Source organism: Gallinula chloropus, assembly GCF_964237585.1.
Source record: "Gallinula chloropus genome assembly, chromosome: 2".
Taxonomy (NCBI): domain Eukaryota; kingdom Metazoa; phylum Chordata; class Aves; order Gruiformes; family Rallidae; genus Gallinula; species Gallinula chloropus.
In genome coordinates this window covers 50,818,750-50,843,314 of record NC_140086.1, presented here as the reverse complement: position 1 = coordinate 50,843,314, position 24,565 = coordinate 50,818,750, and the positions used below count along the sequence as shown (strand labels likewise).

Here is a 24,565-nt window from a genome sequence, read left to right as displayed (position 1 = left end):
GCTTCCTGAATGAGTTTGTCTGCAGCCATGCTTATGTTCACACTAGTAGTGAGGGAGCTCAGGTATAGGTTCTTCTCCTCCAAGTTTGGGAGAGCAAAGAGCTTCCCCCTCTTCTTTGTACAGACCCTCTTGCCACGCTAGGTCCCCAAAATACTGCAGAATCACTACTGGTGACAATCAGTGTGAGATCTTTTGTGCTGAGAGGGGCGATTCCCATCCAGCCTGTGCTGCATTTGGGAATAGCAAGTGGAAACCAGGAGGCAGCATCCCTGGTGCTGGGCATAAGAAGTTGCAACCAGCAAAGGAAGCCACAGGAGTCTGAACAGTCATCAGGCAACTGGATGACCAGCAATTAAAGCTGCCCTGGAGCTGATGAAACACAGTTGCATGTATTTCTGCCAACCAGTGCATCTGCTTTAATAAAAAGCTGCAAATGTAGGATCTTGAAACCCATCTCTGCCAAGCCATTGGCAATGATGTTGAGGATGATGTGTAACTTAAGTTGAGGAGAGGCTTGGAGGGGGGTTGTGGTGGCAGGTGGCATATGTGTCTGGTGTTGCACAAATACCTTGCAGCATCTAACAGGCATCGTGGGGATATACTGTGTGTGACTAGTTCGATCAGTTTGTGGCAAGATTGTACTGTTGTTTACCTCTCTAACAACAGGCAAAGCGTGCTTTTGGTGTTGTGACACTGCAAGATGGGAGGCTGCCATCATTTAAGTGTGTTATTAAACTAATGACATATAAAGAGGTGTTAAAAAGCAGCAGCTATCTGCTACATCAGGGATGCTGGTAGTTGAAACTTCCAACTTGTGTTTATGGACCATGTAACTGAAAATGGAGGGCAAGCTCTTCCTGGCCTGAATTTCTCCCCATAAGACCATCTCTGTGTCCTCTGACTGCAGGTGGGTGCAGGAGAGACATGTTTGGTCTCTTCTTCCTTGTCCACATACCAGCAAGTTCAGCACACCCTGAAATGCAGACTTTATTTTTTCTGAGCATTTTTGAAGGTAGATCCTATCTTGCACCAGATCTTCTAAAAGTCTAGTTTAGACAAAGCCTGAGGGGATTTAGGTTTGCATATTTTCCTAAGAGGATTACGCTTCACACTTAGTTGCTCTATAAATTGTTTGAGGGTTTTGTTGTTTTCTTATTTTCTAAGTACATGAAAAGCCACATAGACATTCAGACTGTCCTGAGATGTGCTGTCTGGGGGTTAGTGATAGAAATCTGGGTTTTGAACTAGTAATAAACTGAACCGCTGAACCTGAGGGTTATTTTGAACTGAGAAACATTTTGGTAATCAGATTTGCAGCACGGCTGAGGGAACAGTTGTGGCAGCACAACTGGAGGGGATAGCAAATTGCAAGAAAGATTAGAAACTGCTTATACTGGCATCAGGGAAAACAATTTATTGTGAAAATACAGCCTGGGAATAAATGAATGAGCACCCTTCCAAGCATGGGGGTGCTCATAACACATTGAGATTCTGGAAACTCTCTATTTGCAGATCAAGGGAGTAAGGCAGTTCAGTGGGAAGCGGAGAACGGTGGAAAATAGTGTGTGTTGGCCTGTGAGGACTGTTATTATGATGTTCATACTCGTAAAATCACTGTCGAGGTACCATCCACCTCAGCAGTGGCTCCTAGGAGCAATGGGTGCTGACACTCCTGGTTGCTATTTGGGTGCTGCAGCACCACAGCAGCCTAACACCCACCAACAGGCTCCTTCTAATGACTTGATAGCCTAATTGTTCATCGTGTGCCTGCAGGTAGGCTGTATCTTTTACATGTAATTTTTGTATCTATAGTGTTTTTTGGAGGGCTGCTAAAACTAAGCCTGTACTGGGGTTGCTTCTCTGCTCACTGGAATGGTCAGAAAACTTGAAATGCTAAGATTTCCTGACTTCATTTCACGGAATGTGGAGGAGGGATCTGACTGGGCTAAAACAGGACTAAACTCATCTGTGCTGCTCAGAGGGATGGTCAGAGCTTGCTTTTAAACTGCTGGTTTGTGCCCACTGCTGCCGGCTCTGTCATCTTTCATCTCTCTTCAGTGGTCGCTCCTCACAGGAGCGGTGAGATGGACATCACTGAGAAGCGAGTGCCATTTATTTGGTAAAAAGGGCAAGGGACAAAGGGAAGTGTCCTTTGTGGCAGTGTGAGCGACGGGCATTGTCTGTACATCTACATCTGCATTGTTTTATCAGAGAGCTGTACTCATAGCATTGTGCACAATGTACTACAGCAGATGTGGGACTGGTGTTACATGGGTCTTAAGTCCTTGAAGAAAGGAGAAACAGTGCAGACTGAGGAGGAGCTGCTGGGAAGTTTCAACTTCTATTTTGCTATAGAAGCTTGTTGGAGTAAGTTTGCTTTTGGTCGGGGTCAAATTGATTTAGTAAGGTAAGCAGAACAGAATAAAATTGATTAATAACCCAGGGAACGGCTCAGTCCGGCAGCTTTACCAAATTACAGCTCTGAAGACTTTGTCATGTCCTCTAACCCATGGTGATCTCTTGTGCTCTGTTTTCTCTGCAGACGCCGGCTGATCTCCCAGCGATCTTCTCTGGAGACTCTGGAGGACATTGAGGAAAATGCCCCACTGCGAAGGTCATTTTATTTACCCTTTCTGGTTACTTATCTGTGAGGCGTGTGCGTGGGGAGACCTGCTGTCCCCTTGTGTGTTGGAACGTAGCTGGGTGTTCATGTCAAGATATTCTTCACAGTTGGTAAAGTAAAACCTCAGCATCTTTTTAAGGTAGCAGGTGACATGAATTACGTGTTCCCTGGCCTTAGGTTCTTAAATAAAAAGACTGTATTTAAATGTCAGAAATTTAAAAGTCAGATTTGATTGACAGAGAAGTCTAGCTGTCACTAACAGGAATGAGTAGTTTCTAATGCAGTACCTTTAAAAAGTAAGTACAGCTGGTTTAATAAAGCAAGCTTTTGAAGGCTAGTATTTTTATTTTTTTATGGATTTTTGATCATTTTTTCTCTCAACACACGTGATCTTATTTTGATAACCAGTATTGCTGTCTTTCTGTGTTGGCTGGTAGGTTTGTGACTGCTACCTCACTAATAAATCTGGCCCCATCCTTATAATATCAGCACTTCAGAGTAGTTTTGTTCCCTATCCAGGAGGCCACAGCTTCTCTGGGGACCGCAGTAATTAGTCACTAGGCAATTCTCTGGGGTGATGGAAAATGGAGCAACTGCTTCACCCTTCAGAACCAGGCTGATCAGTAATCTGACCAGTGTGTGGTATGCTTCCAGGTCAGCTGTTGGGCAAGGCAGCAGGTTAATTTTGAATGTCTCTCTACCTTGGGACATGTAGTTCAGCGGGTTCATGTTGATGCTTAGCCTATAGCCTTGTTTATCCATGTGCAGACTGGCTGCCTCTCCCCACATCGAAGCAAAAGCTTAATAGCAGAGGCTGTACCAACCAGCCAGTTATCAAGGCTTGATTATTTTTACCAAGCTTACTGTCGATGGCTAACCAGCATGTTACAAAGCATTCTCATAAACTACTCAAACGTGTAATTGCCAGAAGATACAAGCAAAGTGCCATTTGGTGGTAGAACCTCTCTCTTAGTGCTTGTGTTCCCCTGAAGAAGCTAACAGGGCTCATTGGAACCAGTGGGTTGAGGGAATCTTGAAGATTTTATTACCAGGAGGAAGGCAGAAATGACAGAGTGATGACGTCCCTCCCCTGGGCTGTGCCCAAGCAGCATTGATGGGTTTGAGTAGTCCCTGCTGGGTTGGGACCAGCAGCCTCTGGTTTCAGTCCAATAAAAGGACCGCTTGGGGTTGGGAAACCGCTGAACTCCGCCTGTGCTTAGGAGAGGATGGGAAGAATAGATACGGGAGGCTCAACACACAGGGACAGCGCTGGTCCTGTGCGCCAGCAGAGGATGCTTGTCCCATAGCTCCCACGGAGGATGCAGCGGCTGCGGTGCAGCAGCCCTGGCCGTGCAGGCAGCGCAGGAGCTCTCCCTCCGGCGCCTGTGTGCCGTGCTCTGTCTTGCAACAAAACAGCGCTGAGATGAAACAGAGGAAGCTTTCACATGCGTTGTGGTTTCAGCTGATTAAGAGGAGCAGGGCTGGAAAGGGAGGGGGATATTGCTGTTTGTCTCATCTCTCCTCCCTCCAGCAATTTCTTTCTCTAACCACAATTTAAAAAGTGTGTTCAGATGTAAAATAGATTTAAGGATTAATGTTTTGAAGAAAGATTTTTTTTTCCCTCCTGGGGTATTTTTTTTCAGTTGTTTTGTATGCTGCCAGGAATGTAAAAAGTAATATTTAGACTTAAAAGCAAATAGAAATTATCCCTGCAAATGAGAGATTTAAAATATTTCTAAAATTAGGACAAGAAAGAACTTTCCTCAATAGCTCCTTTATCAATAGCTGAGAAAGATACAAAAGTATGGGTGTTGGTGTGAGGGGGAAAATCTTATATTTACCAGGTTTTGGTTTAGTTTTGGGTTTTTTTGGGCTTATTTTCCTCTGAAAGCTTGGGCTAAGCTGTCACAGCAGATTACAGGAAGTTCTATTTTACTGAGATTTTTTTTTTTAATGATGTGGTTTGGGGTTGGTTTTTTTGCATAAAGGGAGGGGTGGTGGTGCCTTTTCTTCTTACTATTATTTTAAATATTTTTTTTTTTTATTTGAGCTGTCGTGTTTCCAGACTTATTGTCTTTATTGTTCTTGCTGATTCCTAACACAGGGTGACTCGAATCATTTGTCTCGTCTTTCCTTCCTGCCTTTGTGTAGACTTTTGGCCATACAGCAGGGAACTGAGTACTTTTATTTTTTTTTTTTTTTCCTCCCTCTTCTCCCCTCCCCAACTGATTTAATTTTCAGATGTCGGACACTCTCAGGATCACCCAGACCAAAGAACTTTAAGAAGGTTCATTTTATCAAGAACATGAGGCAACACGATACCAGAAACGGCAGGTACGGTGCATCCAAGGGCTGCTTCTGCAAAGGCAGTCCACAGGGCGTGGGGGAGAGAGCAGGGTGCCATTGCCACTTACCACATAATGCAGTAATGGCCTTGAAAATAGCCAGTGAAGGTTCAGGCTGCAATGCATACTCCTTCCTTGGGTGAAGTAGGAGTCCATGGAAATGCTGGCCCGTGGATTTTTAAGACCTGTGTCTCCGTAATACAAATAACTTGCATAAAATGAAAACCAGTCAGGGTGACCTAGGCACAGTCTGGGTGTATTTTTCCAAGGGTGGTGCCAAGTGCGAAGCGTGAGGGCAGAGGTACCTGGCTGAACCTGCCTGGAACAAGGTTAGCAATGGCTGAAGGACATTTCAAATGTGGATCTGGGTCAGTAGAAATTCTGAAGTTGCGTTGAACTACAGGTTTTTTGAATTGAATTCTAGTGGGTGCTGCGTGGCTCCAGCAAAAGTCTCCTTGTGTTTCTTCTCACACGTAAAATTAAATGAAGTCAAAGGTGGTAATCAACACAAGTATTGCAGAAAGTGGGTCTGAGAAACTAGAGCTTCTTAGAAACAGCTTTTGTAGCAAACAGACACATGAAGAAATGGTGACTTAACTATTGTCTGACGAGCAGCTGATGATTGTACATGTGGGATCAAATACTGAAAAGGAGCCCTCTGATTTTAGCCTGTCTTGTACATAAATATATGTATGCTCTGGAAATTTCTTATAATAAAAATATTCACTCATAAAATATGATGCAAATTCCACAGAGAACAAACGATTACTGAGACGTGTATATAAAATACGTCAATAAACTCCATGGGTTTCTCTGTCGGTTGCAAAAAAGTATTAGTAAGATATATCTTTGCATTTTACCTTAGTTTATATATCAGTCATTATGGCTGATAACATAACTGAATATTTTTCTTGCTAAGAAAACAATGAGTAAGCTTCTGTTACTCAACTAGCTTCTTATCTTTATCAGCAGACACAGTTTTCCAGAATACTTCCATAATCACAATAAAGATACAAGGAGAATAAGATACAGAGTTTTCAAAATGCATTTTGTCTTATGGACAAAGAGCCACAGCGACATTAGCTAAAAATAAGATGCCAACACAACACTTAGCCTAGCTAAGTCCAGTAGCCAGTAGTCTGAGTGCATACCCTGGTTTTCTGATGGGTCTGCATGCTGTTGCAGTTGCTCAAGTTAACAGGCATTCTGGACATAAAGGACCTCTGGAAATTCAGGTGGATCTGCTTTATATGTTCATTGTAAAATTGACAGTTTCTGAGTACTCTTAAGACCTTTAAAGCTGGTGTCTTCCTTGGCTCCCTGTGACACAGAGGAGCACAGGTATTGCAGTGGATAGAAAACCCTCCTGAGGCTCCTTCCCATGCCTGGGACCTTCCCATGCCTGGGACCTTGTCCCAGGCAACTCGTGCATGGTCATGCAGGATGCAGGCGCTCAGCCAGGCTGGAGTCGGGCTCTTTGAGCTCTCTCCCAACCCCCTGACCTTTCTGTGGCAGAGTGTCAGCCTTTCACTTAACTCATGAAGCCCAGCTTGAAAACTTCTGCACAGAATATATTTTTGAGAGGTGAATTTGCTATCTGGGCTCTAAAGTAGCACTTTCAGTAGCAGTGTCACTGGTGTGTGACTGTGAGTGTCACAGCAAAGGAAACTGCGGTGTGGATGGTAGCTCAGGGCTCCCTTTTCTGGTAACTGCCCTTACTTGTGGCTCTCAGCCTGTGAAGTGACGTGTCCTTGTCCTGCAGATCTACGAGCTCTTCACCTCTCAGCCCCAGGGGTGGCACACAGGGACGGTGCTTTGGCTCCAGCCTTCAGAATTCCAGCATCAAGGTGGTCCAGGACTGGCTGAGGCTAAAATAAGAGTTCAGCTATTTAGCAATGAATAAAAACACCTATACATAGACCCTGGTTAATCAGATAGTCCTTGTAAAGCTTCCTGTTGATGGTTCAGTGTACTGGTTAAACTGGTTTCTTCGGCTCTGTGGGACATGGTTTACTACAGGAGCTGGAAAATTAGCTTTCCTAGACTGTATTATTGAAGCAGTCTTGTAAAATAGTGCAAAATAAATTTTCCTGTTAAAAGACAAGGTAAGCCAACCCTGACATAAATTAGCACAGGTAGCCACCAGCCTGCAGTTTCACCCATTTGACTCAGCAGGTTGATTGGTGGTATCTTCCATGAACTGCGAAGCAGAAGATTTCCTATCTAGCTGGAACAGCCTGCTGAAACAGAAACCTGAGCCAGCTGAGCAAACAATTCATGGTGAGAATGGGACAAGAACATTTCTAGAGTCATCCTGTATAGCAGATATAAAAGCAGTAAAAACAATGCTCCTTTCCCACCCACCCCCCATACCATTGCTTTCTCAATTTTTTTGTTAGCATAAAGATCTAAGCCAAGGCCAAAACATGTCTTTTGCTGCCCTTTTAGTTGTGGAAATGCACACACACGCACTCTAAGAGGTCACAGCATCCTCATAGTTCATAATTATTCCCAGCCACCTTCCAATAACCCCAGCTTGAACTCAGGAGACTCCAAAATGATGGCTGCTACCCAGGGAGCATCCATGGTGCATGCGTTCACCTTTGCAGGCAGGACAGCAAAGCCCTGGTAGTCAATCATCAGTTGGGTATGAGAAAAGAGGCTACAGTATTCCTCGTGTGTATGGTACATGTGATGTATATCACATTGCCCAATTGCAGCCTTTCAGTACAAACCCAGAGAGCTGCTAAAGCAGACAGACATCGTTCTTCAGAGGAAGCGAATTACTGATTCTGCTGAGACCCTTGTGCTCAGGAAGTTTTTGTAGTTTCATAGCATGCACCTCATTAAAGAAATTGGAAGATTAGCTTTTATGATCTGAGACAGTTGCTCTGAACCATAGTAATTAGCACAACTTCTTGGTGAAATGTGAGAATTGGAGAGTGAAAACCTTTCCGTGAAGTGATTTTAAACATGTCTAGGTGGCACGGTGGCAACTGGGGCATATAAACCCACTCTGACCCAAGCTGCTTCTGATACTGGAGATGGTCATTCGGAGCCACACAGAGTTGTAGGCTCTCTTTGATGAAGAGCTGAAATCCAGGAAAATGCTTTTCTCCCATGAACAATTATTTGATTTTCTTGATCAGCAGCCGGCTTCCACCATACTTCCTTCTCCAAAGTGTACTTTCGGACAAGTTTCTGGACTTTCTGCTCCAGCAGACCATTGCCAGCCCTCTGAATATTTTTATTTTTCAGGCATATCACCTGAGCTCTAAATAAAAAGTCCCGTTTTATCCCTCCTTGATGAGTTTCTGATCACATCCTCCCCCTGCTTCTCTTCCAGTCCAGTTTCTATGGTTGTTTTGCACCAGCCCACACCAGCAGCTCTGCAGATGACATTATTAGGGCATCCTGGCAGTGGAGGTTGTGGAATCCTCCTCTCTTGCTCTTCATGGGAGATCTTTATGGAAAGAGTTTATGGAAAGAAAGGCAGTTCTTGGGTCCCAAGGGAAAGGCATCTGAAAAAAGTAGCAGCAGGGCTGGTGCTTTTTATTTCCTTTCTGGTCTGATTCCTTCTGATACACATAGCAAATTCTCTGTCGTAACTTCCCACTGTTGTCTCTGCTTGTGGATATGGAAGCACCAGTTTGTTTTTCTTTAAGTATTAAGAATTGGGTGTTGGTTTTGGTTTTTGTTTGTTTTTTTTTTTTTTTTTTTTTTTGTGAGGTTTTTTTTTTTTTTCTTCAGGGAGGTGTAGGGCATTGATGGAAGAGCTGTATTTCCTGAAGCAGCCAGAGGGAGGGGGGGTGGAAATATGCTTAGTGGGTACCGTGGTTTTCCAAATTCAAAGATGCTTTCTGATGTCAGCCTTGAAACCCTGTGCCAAGTTTCATACATCAGCAAACAAGGCTTCCAGTGAACAAGCAAGCTGTTGTGAGTAGCAACCATTCAGCAATAAGCAGTGGCAAGCACAAAATTAATCATATGCCAGTTTGGTTGGGTTTTTTTTTGCTTGTGGATTGCCTTTCTCCAACGTGGAAAATTACCCCCCATCCCCCTGCTGTATAACTTACTGCTGTGCCAGGAGACCGTCTTAAAGGATCTGAGATATTTGCCATAGGTAAGGCGTGTTACAGCTTTCAAACAATGAAATCATACTTTCTTTGCTGCAGGAGAACTTTCTAATGCTGTGTGCATGTTTATTATTAGAAACCTTTCTTTATTGAAGGGTAAATACCACTTTGCAGAATGACCCAGGAGAGGGAAAATTGATCATTCTGCATTTTTCCAAGCATTGCATGCAGCAGCTCTCTTGGGAATCCAAAGCTTTTCCAAGAACGATGACTAAGCTGATCCCTTAAGGAAATAGTGTTTTAATAACAGCGTAACTGGTATGAGATTTATGGGTGGGTATGGTGGTTTTTCAGATGCTAAGGACCTAAATGGCTTGCCTAGGTTTTGTCATCCAGCTTTGACTGGTGCAGGACAAAGGGTGAAAAATGGGGGTGAAATCCTCACATCTGTGCCACATAAGGTCAGAAAAATCAGTGTTGGAGAGCAGGGCAAAGAAGTGCAGCAGTCCTCACAATCAACCTTGCAGTGGGTCCTAGCATTTGAACCACAAGTGGAGATTTTTAGGAAGGTAAACCATCAGTAAATTCTAAAATTAGAATTTAGAATTTAGAAAATCTTAGTTTAAAGGGATGAGGCCTGTTGGCAAACTTGTGAGAGAAGAGCGGTATTTTTAGCACACATTATACAGTTGTCAGTGTCTGAAGGTACCCAGGAAAGAGGGTATATTTATAAACAATCAGTTACTTATTGGCATTTTATATATTGCATAATGATTGAGCTTCTCTTGGCTTCTTGCCAATCTGAATCTCCCAAAACGAATAACGTTGCCATTGACAGCCCACGCAGTTTTATGGGAAGCGGGTCTTAACCTCAAGGTGGTTTTGATGTTGCTTAATGACACATCAGAGCTGGTGTGTAATAGGGTGGCTGCAAAGCAGGTAGGTTGCTCTAAGGTATTTGATTTAATGCCACACAGTGACTTTGCAGATGATGCAGAGATTTGAGGGATGGTTAAATACAAGGCGCTTCCTCTGGATTCAGAGATAAGCTCTGTGCAGGCAGATAACGTGTGCTTTCATGTAGCCAAATCTTGAGCTGCCTGCCCATAAGGAATGAAGGCCAGCCATACTTCCAGAAGGGATTCAACCCTGACAGTTAGTGGCTGGGATAGCTGTGGCACTGGAGGAGAAGAGATTAGGAGCTGTGGGATCAGTCATGCCTGAGTTTCAATGCAATGTCATAGCCAAGAGGGCTGATGTGATTACTGAGGGCAGAGGCTGGTGCGTCTAGACACTGATCTTAAAGGTAAGACATGATGTTTGTATCTGCCATCTGTGCAACTGCTGAGGCCAGTGGTACTTGCTGCCCACAGTCCAAGAAGGGTGATGGGTTAAAACTAGAGAAGACTCAAGGAAGAATCTGGAAAACAGTGAAGGGAGCTGAAAGCTGATGATAATAGAAAACTTTGACTTCATCCATGAGCCAGGCTATTTCAGGAACAGGAAACTGAAAATGAAGGGAGTCCTTTGGTTTAGCAGAGAAAGGTCATGACCAGCAGCTGGAAATTCTTGTTGGATAAATGCAGACTCCAAGCTGGCCACAGAGACGTTGCATGTGTGACAGCTGGCTGTGGTGTGTGTCGCCTGGGTCTCTGCTGCAGCTGTAGTGGTGTGTTACCAGAAGGGCTCCTTGCCTCTCTGGGTGCACTCCTTTCACCAGGACTCCTTTCACGAAACAGCTCTCCTGGATTCAGAGTGATGCGTTCAAGGTAGGCTTCCTAGAAAGCCTGCAGAGGGGGTGGGAATCCACTACTCATTCCACAGGCTTTGGCGCTTCCCTAAAGACTCAGTGCCCTCCCCGCCTGTGGGATGACGAGGGAGAAGTCATCAGTGATGGAAGTTTTACGATGATGAATTCCTCAATGGTAACATCTGTTGCTTTGCTTATTGTGGTGGGATTTTTAAATTTTAGTCTTTGATTTCTTTTATTTTCTTTTATATTTTAGAATAGTCCTTATCAGCAGCAGAAGATCCTTCTGTAGCATATTTTCAGTGCTGCCATATCGAGACTGTACCCAAGTCGGGTATGTATATTTACACATGTACTACATAGACTTTCTGGGCCTGCATGTAGACCTGATAATGGACAACAGCATGATGGAGGCTAATGCTTTTACATATCTGCTCTGAGAGGAGGGAAATGCACTTAGATATATTAGCCTTGTGGTACATTACCAAGTTAAAACTACAGCTCTCAGTCCCCAGGTTATTTATAATGTATGTTGTGGTATCTTTTATTATTGAACTGGAGAAAACTACCCCCCTAAAATCAATGTTCTTGAAAAAAATGCACTGGTTTTATTGTTTCTTCTGACTTCACTCATCTTTGACAAAAGAACTCTAGACAGCAAAACTTCTCTTTTCTAAGCATTTTCAGCTTTCTCATTCTTCCCCAGAAACGTTGTGCTACTGTACCTAGATTTCCAGAACTATAGGGAAATAACTGGATTTAATCATGTCTTTATAATGTAAATTTAACCAACGGTCAGTTATTTCTGTCAGTGAAAGTTGATTATTTTGGCCATACAGGTTCTTACGTGGTGTGAACAACGTACCGTGGGGCTGCCTTGCATCCCTTGATATGCTCTGACACTAGACCTCTGATAGAAAAGTTTACTCAAATTAAAGCAGTTCTCCAAAGACTGAGGAAGCTTTTTGCTGAGCTGAGAGTTGCTTCTGGTTGGGGTCAGCTCAGAGCTTGCAGGGCACAAAATTTGGGGGAAATATTCAGCTGATACACTGAGGTGGGCTTGAAAGAACCATCAATCGCCTGGAGTCAAATTCATTCAGTGCGAAAAGGATGAATTTGGCTCCATCTATTCAGTTCTGGAGAATGATTTGCCACAAGCTGCTCATGCATCAGTAATTCAAAACAAAGGGAGATTATTTTTAATGCACAGAGGAAAGGAGGCACCTTTATAGGAGAGTTGACTTGCTCTCCTGTCTCTTACAGTAATTTTTTCCCCTTAATTAAACTGAGATGACACATCAAGCAAATTTTTGACAGACCGGCAGCTTTGTTCGTTCTTCTTGGGTTCACTGTCATTCATTTATGGTCATTGCCCTGTGGAAATTGCCTCTTTATTGAAAATGGAATATATTTTGAAATGCTGATGACTGGTTATATGCTGTAAATTACATCGGTAACGAGCCCAGCTGCACACCTAAGTAGTATTTTAGCATGTAATGCCTTGTGCCATGCTTACACAGCAAGAAGGGCACGGGTAGCAAGTGCCAGTACAAAACAGTCCAGTCCTGTTCCTTTAGCTAAAAAGCCAAGATTTATAAAAAAAAAGCCTTCTGTCTTTCTTCCAGAGCATCGGAGGAAGACAGAAACAATTCAATGGCACCTCCTTCCAGGAACAGCTGGTGCAAAGAACAGATGAGGCAGTATAGCATAAACTGTAGCCACTCTGTCTTGGGCTGCACAGTGTTTTGCTTACTTCTTTGCACATTTTGGATGTGTGGTTGGAGGGGGGAAGGAGGAGGAGAGAAACCCTGGTACCCCTCTGAAGTACTGCAGTGACAGCACCCATTAGCTTTGCTTTCTCTGAATCTCTAGATTGCTGATGTCTGTCCCTGGGTGAGATGTCCTGGCTGGTTTACATTCTGCAAACATGACTGAATAGTTTAGGAAAAGAAACAAAGCGCTGCGGGGAGCCTTGGGCATGTCTGCAGTTAGACTGGAGTAAGCCCTGGCGGGAGCGGGAGAGCATGGGGGACTGCTCCATGTGAGAGGAGCACATGGTGGAGCTGCTGCTGCTTCTCCACCTCTGCTCTGACCCTGGGCACCATGGCCAGCAAGGATATCTCTGGGCACAGCTGTGTTTCAGGGAGGCTGCCAGGGCCCCATTATGTTGTAGGAGGCACAGAAGAGCTCTACTGTATCGACACTGGCAGCTAAACTGTGCTAACAGATCCACGTAAAAGGACGATCTGAAAGGCAGTTCCTGCAGACACAGCTAAACGCTGTGTACTCAGGCAGGGTGGAGGGGGCAGTGCCACCTCTCACCAGTGAGGTACAAGCAGTGTGCCGGTGGCTGTGGCCCTTGCTCACCCACCTTCCTTGCTGAGGCCAAGCCACAATAGCAAGAACCCTCCCCAAGCCCTCAGACTGCATTTTCAAGTGGTTGTACAAACGCTGATGGAAGTCTGGAGGTACATGAGAGGATGACATTTGAGCTGTCCCTTGGAATACCTTTCCCAAATCCTCCTCCCTGTCAGCTGCTGCCGGCTCACCGGAACATGTCTGTCATCAGGCTTTTGAAGGGAAACTTACTTGACGCAGCACAGAGGCTGCTGGTGGTGTGTGTGGTTTCAGAAGGCCCCTCTGGTGGTACTTGCTCGGGCTGAGAAGGAGGGACACATGGTGCAGGGGGAGTTATTTTCTCTGTTTTCTCCATTATGCTGAAGAGAAATGAAAAGGAAGAAGCCAAAAGTGATGTGATGGAGAGAAACATAGTCGTGAACAAGAGTAATCACTAGTATTTTCTGTCCTCAAAATTTTGTCTGTACCATGTATCAATGGAAACCTAATCCTTCAGCTTAGAGTGCTTTTGTGACAGGGAAAAGGGGAGAATTAAAACCTAAATTCACAGGGATTTTGAGCTGTGGTGTTTCCTGCCAGAGTCACTGAGAGGCAGGTGCTTCAGTGGATCTGGGACATAATTTCTTCTCTTCAGGTCTGGTCACATTAGGACTGTTGGCATCTTTGCCAGTGCCATGATGACAGGCACAGCTTTGCCTGTTTCTGTGGCCAAGAGCAGGGAAATGGGCACGACCAAAGCTTGCTTTTCCTTCCCCCACCTAGCCCAGCAAAGCAGCTGTGAGAGCAGTCACAATGTAAGGAAGGCTGTGCTGCAAGTCAGGAGCTGGAAGAGGTGCTGAGCACCTTGGCGTCTGGCTTCCCTTGGCCCCCAGCGTCCTGAGTGTTACAGCCCAAAGTTGCCAGACCCTGCACAAGGTGTACTGCTGGCTGAGGGCAGCAGTGAGAGGGTTGCCCTGTACTGACAGCACTGTAACAGTGTTACTCCCAGTTATTAAATTAACAGGCACATGCACAAACAGGCTGATCTGCAAGGGTAGGTGGCACCTGCAGGATCCAGCAACACTGATAACGACTGAATGCCTGGCTTTGATTGTGGTATTTCTATGAAATGCAAAGCCATTGTGTGATGCACAGGTTAGAAGCGAAGCAATTCAAGTGCTAGAGGTGGTGCTGCAGGAGTGGTGATGTGGTTGCTACTCATTTTTTTTTCAGTGTATTCGAAATTGTCGTGGCTAAAGGGTAATGATGATCTGAATTTTTCTGCTGAACAGATTCTTGCTCACCTGTGAAACATGTATGCTCTCACCACACAGAGACAGGGCAGTAAAGGTTATGCACAAAACACATCCATGAGGAGATGGAGCAGTGACTACTGAACCTTTCTTACCATTGCGGAGAGATACTCATGCTTTACAGAAATTGTTTCTCCTCTCCTTCCTCACCATTTACTCAGGTTACACTATGGATGGTGTTGACACCCCAGTTAGTCTTTAGTATAATACTTACTTACAAATTTGAAGCATTGTGTGTAATGTTATGCTAATACTATTCTTCAGGTTCCTCTTTCTTATTTAAATGTAATACTTTAAGAGATGGAAGAGGTACTTTGTGAAGGGTACTGAAATTTGATTTCTGGCTCAGCATCCACTTTATATCTTCCTTGCAGGAGATGAGAATTAATCCCCACCTAGGTCTGGAGGTAGGCAGAAAATGGAGGTAATGACAGTCACCAGAGGTGTGCCCTGTACCACCCCTGAGCTGCTGTGGGGCACACCTCCTTTGTCAAAGGTTGTCACAGCGGAACGTCACGCAGCTCAGCATGTGCGTGCACACGTGCATGTTCACCTGCTCTAGGCCCTCAGGGTCATGGCAGACTAAAGAGTGGAGCAATTTACAGATGGGTTAAACAAGGCTTGAAGGAATTTCTTATTTGGAGATGGACTCCAGATGGTTTGAGGTGAATTGGATTTCAGCCCTTTGAGACGGGAGCTGGAGGTCAGACACAGCAGCTATTAGCCTTTTAGCCATGGCAAGTCATGCTCTGGGTGCTAGGGCCAGTGCACATGTCCCCACAGAGGAGCTTATATGGCTGGGCTCTCCCTTGCAGCCTGCACAAGGGAACGTGCCTGCAGGTTTCTGCCCACCCTGTTCCCTAGACATGTCTTTGCCAGGGTGCTCTGCAGCCCATCTGTGTGACCCCAGCCAAGGTGGAGGAAGACCAGGTTCAGGTCTGCCACCTGGTAGCTACTTGGGAAAAAGTAGATTTCCTGGGCAGGGAAAGAAGGGGACCCATTCTCCATTGCTTGTCTGCTCATGGAGCTTCTGTAGGCACCACTTCTTCAGTTTCCAAGGAGATAGTACAGCTCATGGTGATGGTCCTCATGGGTGTTGCTGGAGTTGCTCCACATGGCCTGTAGGACACAGTGGCCTGCAGAAAGGCTCTGTGTGTGCTTCCAGCCAACTGAGAGCAATCCAGCTCTCATTAGTATTTTAAGGTGCCTCAGCACTTTCAGAAAAGGTGGTGACAGTGTACACTGTTAGAGTTGTTATAAAAGAGGAAGGAAAAGAAGGTAGTGCTGTTAGTTGGGTTTGTAGTTCTGTTGTGCTGTGGCTTTTTTTTTTCCTTTCACATACATCATTATGGGTCATAATTCAAAAACATGGTTTTGAAAAGGGACTTTTGGGGCTTCTTTTTGTTAGTGGCATAAACACTGACAGATTGAAATCATACCTATTCTAAAGGTATTTTATTTTTTGATGTTGTAAGAACCTTTTAAGAGCTTCCAAGTTCCTCTGAAGTCCTGCCCAGAAGAAGAATCTGGAAGACCCAAGGGCGGAGAGCTGGTGGTGTTGCATGGATGTGTCACAGCAACATGGCTAGTCTTACATTGCTCTCTCAGCCTCTGGGCTCGCAGTAGCAGACTGGCTTTAGGGCTGGAGGTGATGAACTACAGGACAGAAAAATCCAGGGCATCAGATGTCATGTGTCCTTACAAAACCAGCCAGTTCACCTCATCTTTTATTCTTAATGGCAGTGAATTCATTAAGTGGTTAGAAAGTTACCTGCAGTAGGCATAGCTGATGAATATTGCTGTCTTGACAAGAATATAGGTGTTCATCTGACTAAACTTGCCTCCAGTTAAGGGAAATAATAAAACATGAGTAATCAAATGGATTGAAGCCCAGGGAACGGACCATTCTTCTGAAGTAAAGCAGCGAGTCGTTAGATAAAAAGAATTGTATGTGCTTCTCAGAAATGCTACAAACCAGCTTCATCCAATTTCTAAAGATAAATCACTGCTGGATTTAATTTTGAATTTAACCAAGTGCTGTCCAAAACACTTAATGAGTTCAGTGATGCTGCAGGTAAGAGGTTTTCAGTGCCATCACCCCAAATAACATAGCCACAAGAGTCAGTGAATCCAGAGGCCAGTCATTCCCAATGGCCTTCGTTACCTAAACTCTGAAATCTCTGGTCATTTAAACTGGGTAAGAAAGTTGTATGCAAAATGAGGCAAAAATAAGCCTTTAGGTGAGGTTGTCTCACCTAATAACCCCTGCCATCAGTCATTTTGCAGGTCAGGTAACAAGCATTGCAGTGAGAGTGGAAAACGGGGGAATATTTACAGTAGAAATGAGAGCATCCAGATTGCCACAAGGATAGTAGAAATAAGCACCCTGCAAAGTGGGATACTCTGTTAACATCCTTCAGATTCGTTACCAAGTTCCTTGCTATTGTTCCCCAACAGATTTTGTATGCCAGGCACTTTTGATTAAGTCATCAATCTCGAGTGCTTTTCCTGAACCTTTATCATTCCGTAGGCTTGGGGAAGAATAGCTACCTGATTTTAGCTGAATATCCCCGAAATATCCCTGCTTTGCTTTACTATTGCCCACTTTCCTTGCTTCTTCCAAGTCGAACAATCCAAAACCAAGTGCATATTAGCTTTACAGAAAGACACATAAATCTGGGGTTTTTTTCCCTCACACCAGAACATTTCAAAACTCATTCTCTCATGTATGAATTCTATAGAGCCATTGTTGCTCATTTTTGTAACTTGCCCTGTTCCTTTAGATTAAAATCAGGCAATGAATCCCAAAAGGTTTAGATTTTGAACTTGTACTCCTGTGTTGGGAAAAACATCAGAACGAGAGCTGATGTACTGACAGCTGAATGTGTTTGGAAAGAGAAAAAGGATGCTGGCCCATTAGAGCCATCTTTCCAGGAGTTTCTCCATCTCCTCTCCCTGTAAATTGCCGCTGGAGTTGTTGTTCTAGCAACACTAATGGCAATTAGGATCTGAAAGCTCTCGATCAATTAAAGCAGGCAGGCTCAGGCAGCGGGAGATCTGCTGCTGGACTGGCTGGCAGCGTGTATTTTCCAAAGCTGTCATTGTCCTTGTCCCTGTAAACAGAGATGGTAAGTAGAAATTATTTACAGTGACAGATAAGAACAGTATCTTTTCTTGATGCCTCATGAACTGCCGTGCCTTTTAGAATAAGTCTTTCACACTCTGGAATCACTAAGCATAAAATAATAGACACCAAAGACTTACAGCTCTAAATAACAATTATCAGATTCCTTTTTGCAGTAAGCAGGCGGCTTTTTCATGTATCTAGAGCTCTATTTAATATTTAATGGACACCTAAATTATTCACAGGTTAAAGTGTTCAACTGTTGCTGTCATTTAAAGAGTAAGTGGCCAGCGGGAGTCTTGCATGGGGCTTTGTAGATCACGTCAAAGTGTAACATGTGATTAATTAAAGAAATGTTATACTTCTAAAGGTAATAGCATCCAATTTATATTCTGTTAATCCTGGCCTGACTAATAAAATGCATGGTCTTCCAGCTCAGTAAAACTTCTCATTGTCCCACAACAAATTTGGGATCCCAGGTCGCCTGGGAAAAGAAAATCTGTGAACTCAGGTAGAGAAACTAAAACTAGCAGCTTAGTTTTGAGTGTAGTTTATAGCATTGCTCAGCTTTCTGGAAATGGTATGCACGAATAAGGTGTCTAGAGCTTGACATTGATCTAAGTCAGGGTAACTCCCCAAACTTTGCCAGAAACTGGGATCTAGTATTTTGCCTCCTAAGGAAATGTCATCCCAGATCATCTCAGTTCCTCATGCTTTCTCTGCTCAAATAAAGTGGAGGTAGTAAAATTAAGTTCCCATGATTTATTTCTGCTTTTTGGTGTCTGCTTGAATCCCTTGAAAACTTTGTTAAAAAGTACTTTTGAAAATAAACCAGGAAAATCAAAGAGGAGGAAGGAGGTTTTCTTCATTTAAAAGCCTCTTTGGCAAGGACCATCTTTCCTTCTCTGTATTTTCTAAGCATCTTTTACTACTGGATATTGGCTTGTGCGGTTCCTTGGTCCCATCGGTAATCTAAACAACTTAAACACCGTGAAAGCTTGATTTTGGTTTTTTTTTATCTAAAGTGCCTGTCCTGTAATAGGCCCCTGTGGGGCCCATTGACTGTGGTGCCGTGTGAGGGCATGTGTCCTGAAGGACTTGGTGGTGGTGGTTGGCAGCACTAGTGCGATGGCCATACCCCAACAACTCTCCTGACTGTTCCCCAGGCACGACTTGCCTGTTTGCAGGGGACAAAGTGGAGGCACCCCCCCAAATCTTTCTTAGTTGCTCCTGGGATTTCAGGGGTGTAGGATCCCCAGAATCCCAAGAGCAACTTAATATATGTTCACTAACGTCTTTTATTAGTGAGATGAGGATGTGTATAAGCCAGGATGAGCCTTCCCCATATGTTGATAAGAAGCTGCCTGTTGGTTATTACTGATCTTCCTCAAGAGAGGGAGTTTTAATTCTCTGTTTTATGGACAGGTTTCTCTCCAAAGAGTAGTATTTTATTACTCTAGTTTACAACAGAAGCCATCAAATACTACCTAGAAATAAAGACCACATGTCGAGGAGGGGAAGACCCTAATTACCCCCTGCAAAAACCCCTAGGATGAGGGAGAATGACTGCAGTGTTGTTCACAAGGTCCTGAAGGCAAAAGTCTTTGCTAGAAACATCAGAAAGATGGGAAATTGGAGGCATTAATGTCCATCGATCTTCAGCTAATGTCCAGGAATCGTCCCCATGTGTGCTCACACGTGCCAGCTGACCCTGAGCACTGATTTCTTTTTCAGTCCCCGGAGCTGCTGCTATTTTTTTTTTTTATAATGCTGCTGTGCTGACTCTTCAAAGGGTGCTGGATTTTCACTTGATGAATTACAGAGTTATCTATCTTTGTCTGTTAATTGCATGGAGAAATTTCTCCATGGCTTGTTTTTAAAGTCATAAAGGCACTATTTTTTACCCTGTGTCAGTAAGGTTTTTGTGTGGAAGGAAACTAAACTGTGCTGATATTACTTAAGGTAATTCAGGTATTTGTTTTCATTTGGGGGGTTGGGGGTGCATATGCTTGTTTTGTAGATAAAATCTGCTGAGATGATGACTGCTTGGCATTTATCTCTATGAGAAGTAGTTGCTTTAATTGCATTCTGTGCTAAGCCCATGCCTCTGACAGAGGGCTATTTTTACAGAATTATTTGTCCAACCCCTCAGAAGTACAGTAGCAGGAAACAGGAATGATAATGTGAACTCCAGTCCAGAAAGTAAGATGGTTTTGTTGGGATTAGAAACTTGATCCAGGCTTCTCCTTTGTCATAGAAGTATGTTTTTCAGCAGATAGACATGCTGGGTTTTTCTAGGAGTAAAGTACATGATTTACTGGGGACTCACCCAATTGCCACATTTCAGAGAAATAAAAATGAGTGTCAGGTTGGAAAGGGAAGATGAGGAAGCAGGGTGTGCAGAGACACAGTGGGAGATAGCACAGCCCTGCCATCGGGTGAAGGGCCTGCAGGGCTCCTCCCTGCCTCACTGTCAGCATCTCTCCCACACAGGTTTCTAACCGTGTACTTGGACTTCAGTGGAAATCAAGCAGGGAAATGCTGTGAGATAAACACTCCAGAGCTGCATACAGGTGTCATTTGCAGAGCACAGATTCACTCACTGTCTTTATAACCTTCATTCACGTTTGGATGATGAGGGTAAAGCATAGGATACAGCCCGGTTGTCCCAGGCATCTCATGTACCTCCAGGTGTAAGATGCTGAGTGGGTCTGTCCTTATCATGTAGATCCCCAAGTATCCATCCCAAGGCAATGGAGAGCTGTTTTTCTGCTGCCAGCCTTCAGCGGGAAGGAGAGGAGGAGTCCCTTGCAGAGGCTTTCACGGGCTGTTACATCTGTCTGGCAGCATGGGGGGACACTGGTATGTACTCGGGGAGCATCCGTCTGCCAGATACATGGCAGTTCAAGCTAGATTGTCGGATCTCACCCAAAGTCTGTGTGACTTCCAATTCCTTCCCAGTGCCAGGTTCTGTCAGAGGCACCCAGTGACAGGGAACCTTGCTCTGCACTGTAGATGGATATGAGATGCAACCTGGAACAGAATGTGGGTTTTCTCTTTGGCCTGTTTTAGACAATACAAGTGCTGCCCATAGGAAAAGTTGTCTGGTCTGTGCTTTGCATTGGCATGTTTGGATTAGTGCTGTTACCTTATTTTGGCATTGGGCCAGTGGAAAGTGAACAAGGCGTGTGTATTAAGAGCTGTTTCTGCTCTGGTTTCTGTTTCCCAGGGATATGAAGCTGGATGGTGGACGGCAGTGCCATTCTACTGGAGTGTGTCTGAAAGAGATAATTGGTCTTGAAGGTGTGGAGCTCGGAGCGGACGGGAAGGTGGGGATGATACAGTTCCTATTCCCTTAGGTTTTATGTTATAAGGGAAAAAATGGCTTAACTAATAAATATAAATTATAACATGCAGTGTAACACAGTAGTTAAAGCCCAGTATGTGCAAACTGTAAATAAGCGTAGCAGAAATTCAGGAGGACTGCATGACCTGTCAATACAAACAACTCTGTCTCCTTGAAATTTGCCTCTGGCAACGTCTGGGTCTGTAAAGATGAATCATGCAGCCTTCCCCTGGCTCTAGCTGGAGATATCACTGCAGAGTCTAGTGTCAGGGCTTGAAGATAATTTCTGGTGGGACTTGTAAGCTGTAATTCTATTTTCTCTCAGCTTTATTTAATAAAATAAATTCTGCTTAGTGGTGTATTTCTCCAAAGAGCAGGAAAATGGTGGTACAAATTTGGTGAGTATTTCAAAATCCAAGAGTGCATTCACTCGAATAGAATAAGCAATTATGAATCTTCAGGGTAAGGCACCCTTTTTAAACAAATACACAGAGGAGAGGCGAGTTCAGTCATAAATTAAAAACTTTTTTTTTCCCTGAAAACCCAGATTTACTTTTTACAATTCGGTTTTACCCAGTCTGCTGTCATATACAGATTTAAAGGCCCTGGGTCAATGCTGCTACACATGGTGTGTGCACCTAACCAGGTGTCAGCCAGACCACAGGCTGTAAATTCCTGAGGACAATCTGTGTGCTTATAAATAAATGAAAGCTCAGGTTTTATTCGATACCTGTTCTGACCTCCTCATAAACCAGTCTGGAGTCTGAGACTCTTATTTTCTCCTTCTTCAGTATAATGTTATTTTTGGAAAACAAACCTACAAGAGGCAAGGCGTAGCCTGTTCCTGGCCAAGGGTGCAGGCAGAGAATCCCTATGCTCTAAAAATAATTTTGTCACAAGTTATTCATTCACACTTAGTCCACGTTGGGAGGTAGTAAGTGATCTCCCACATCCTCTGCTATAAACCGGAGCTCACTTACGACACCACTACGGCTCTGCCAGACAAAACCCTAACGAAGAAAAACACCAGAGAAAGTGCTTAAAGTTTAACAGCCTCCGAGTGATTTGCCTCTGGCAGCTCTGTGCCGAGAGACCCGCACAGATGACGCTGTGTCAGGGAAGAAGCAGCTGAGATCTGTTAACAGAGAAGGCCCGCTGGAGAAAACAAGCACCCCGACTGAATTGACAGATTTTTAAATCTGACCCTTGAGTTGGATTTTGTAAATCCAGTGTATTAGAGCTTGGGTGTGTGTGTGTGTGAGTTTGTGGATTTTGTTTGAAGAATTAATGCTTTTGCAAAGGCTTTTTTTGTTTGCATGGATAAACTGGCTGCGCTGAAGCGAACATAGGTGACTGGTGTTTATTCATCTGTGTCTAACAACTAAATCCAGAAAATCCTCCACTAATTTGGCTTCCTTTGCTTCCAGTTGGGATGCACCAGAGGCATCACAGCTGAGCTAGGCTGAGAGTAACTGTCTGTCCGTTCTGACTTTCTTTTTAGACGGTTTCTTATACGCAGTTCCTCTTCCCCACCAATGCTCTGGGAACTCGGAGAAACACGATAGACTCCACTTCATCCTTCTCCCAATTCCGCAATGCAAGCCATCGTAGCCTTTCTTTGGCAAGAGCTAACAGCACCCAGGGGAGCATTGATGCAGGTAACTTCTCAAGAAGCTTGTTGAAATATCCTCGGGTAACCCGGTGATGGGCAGTTGTTGTGAAGGATGGACATGAAGCCGTTGAATCAGACATACATCATGTTGTAGCTTCCTTTCTTGCTGTAACTAAGCAAAATACAGTCTCGTGTCGGTGGTGAAACACAGCCCATTCCCTGTTTGTTTAGCAAAGCTGGCCTACTGAGGATGGAAAGTTAAGTAAACAAGACCGCTGGTTGTATTGACAGGCTCTGATGGCACTCGGCGTGCCGCCTCCTGTCGCCGGCATTGTTTGTTCCTCCTGCATCAGGCTCATCATTACCTTCCTTTGCTATGGAAAATTTACAGTGGCAACACTGCAGTCATAAGCTGAAGGTGTAAATCATACTCCTGACCTTTATTAGGCTGGAAGGGGCTGTGTTTACAAAGCCAGACACAAAACATAAGCCAAAGCACTATATGCTTGCAGTATTTTGGCACGTTAAATGAAACAAATCAAAACATCTGCATAAACAGATGAAAACTTGTTGCTGGGAATAAAAGTGATCATGGAGCTTTATATAACTTCGTGGTTCTCTAAGCCCTGGGTTCATGTTTAACAGGTAATTCAGAAGCTGTAGGTCCTCTATATCTTTCCAAATTTTATTAGTATTGAAGTACTTAGCGCCTTCAAGATTTGGAGAAGTCTTTCGGCTCTTTCTAAAATCTTGCATGAAGATCATGCTGTGCGTTTTCTGTGAACTCATTTGCCATTTCTTTTGAAGTCCAGAGATTTCTTGATGTAATGAATTCCTTTCTTATATTTACCACTGTTTTATAGGTAGTGACCTGGGAGACTTTGTTGAATATGACCCAAATCTTTTAGATGATCCCCAATGGCCATGTGGCAAACATAAGCGGGTTTTAATATTCCCTTCGTATATGGTAAGTGATATACACAATTGGGTGCAGCACAGATGAATTTTGGTAGCAATCATTTGAAGGTTGAGGTTGCATTTGGCCAAATTTTAAGAAGATTATTATTATTATTTTTAATCTACTAATAACAGCTGTTTGGAATGCTTTGTTCTAAATGACAGTTACTAACCAGGACATGTAAAAACAAACTCGTGGAGGTGTTACAAAAGTAAATGCGTTTATTACCCCTGTATTTCATAAATGCTTCAGATGAAAGGCTTGTTTGAACAATGTGTTCATTCTCTCACATTCAGAGGAAAATTTATACTTCCTCTAATTGGCATCTATTACAAAATAGGAGGATGCCCATTAGGGTTTTTCTGAAGTCATGAAGCTGCATTGTGTCTCGATGCTTATCATTCACTCCTTGGAACAGCACTTTGGTGTCTGGTAGAGCTTTTGTTTCCCAGGTATTTATTTCACCATGGGATAGTCCTTCCTTTAATTGCAGAAATTATGAGCAGAGCCTGTATTTTATTCACCATGTCCCAACCCATAAACAGTACAGACACCTAACTGTTCCTTACTCTGTGCTTGAACTCAGTGTTTTCTGTGGTGGGACACTTCTGTAGCCGGTTTCTTCAGTTGCACCAAATCTTTGGTGTGCTATTTTGGCAGGACTGTCACAATGCTATACGTGTTAGCACGTATCTGTCTGAACTACACATCCAGAGTAGTAGTAGTAGGTAGCAGGGGATTTTATTTTTCCAAAGTGGTGACCTCTTCCTCTAATCAAATGTACAAGTAGGCTAGGATTTGAAACACTGAGGTCTAAAGTGTCATCCATGGCCTCACTTAACTTGGAACAGAAGATATTATTTAAGAAACTGCTAATGTGTCTGAAGATACAGTCCTTGTAGGTTTTCTTCTGCCTTCCACCCTGGTCTTTATTTGATAGTAGGGCTCTTGGGTGCCTCTTCTCCAAAAATAAATAGATTTCAAGTGTTCCGTGCAAATTGAAGTTTGTCTCCTTGCTGGCAGCAGTGTTCTGCCTCTTGCACAGAGAGGCTTATTTGAACTCTGAAGCTGTGTTTGTGGT

General features: G+C 43.8%; 1 protein-coding gene across 1 annotated transcript in view; it reads left to right on the top strand.

Moving 5' to 3' along the window:
* CABLES1 (Cdk5 and Abl enzyme substrate 1) overlaps window positions 1-24,565 on the top strand; it is a gene marked incomplete at its 5' end in the record, with an annotated part of 72,550 nt that overhangs the window by 33,806 nt on the left and 14,179 nt on the right. Inside the window, 6 exons of the mRNA XM_084280185.1 lie at window positions 2,543-2,614; window positions 4,865-4,957; window positions 11,051-11,128; window positions 20,798-20,897; window positions 22,416-22,572; window positions 23,390-23,493. Of these exons, the coding sequence (XP_084136311.1) occupies window positions 2,543-2,614; window positions 4,865-4,957; window positions 11,051-11,128; window positions 20,798-20,897; window positions 22,416-22,572; window positions 23,390-23,493 (604 nt within the window). The remainder of the gene's footprint in view (window positions 1-2,542; window positions 2,615-4,864; window positions 4,958-11,050; window positions 11,129-20,797; window positions 20,898-22,415; window positions 22,573-23,389; window positions 23,494-24,565) is intronic.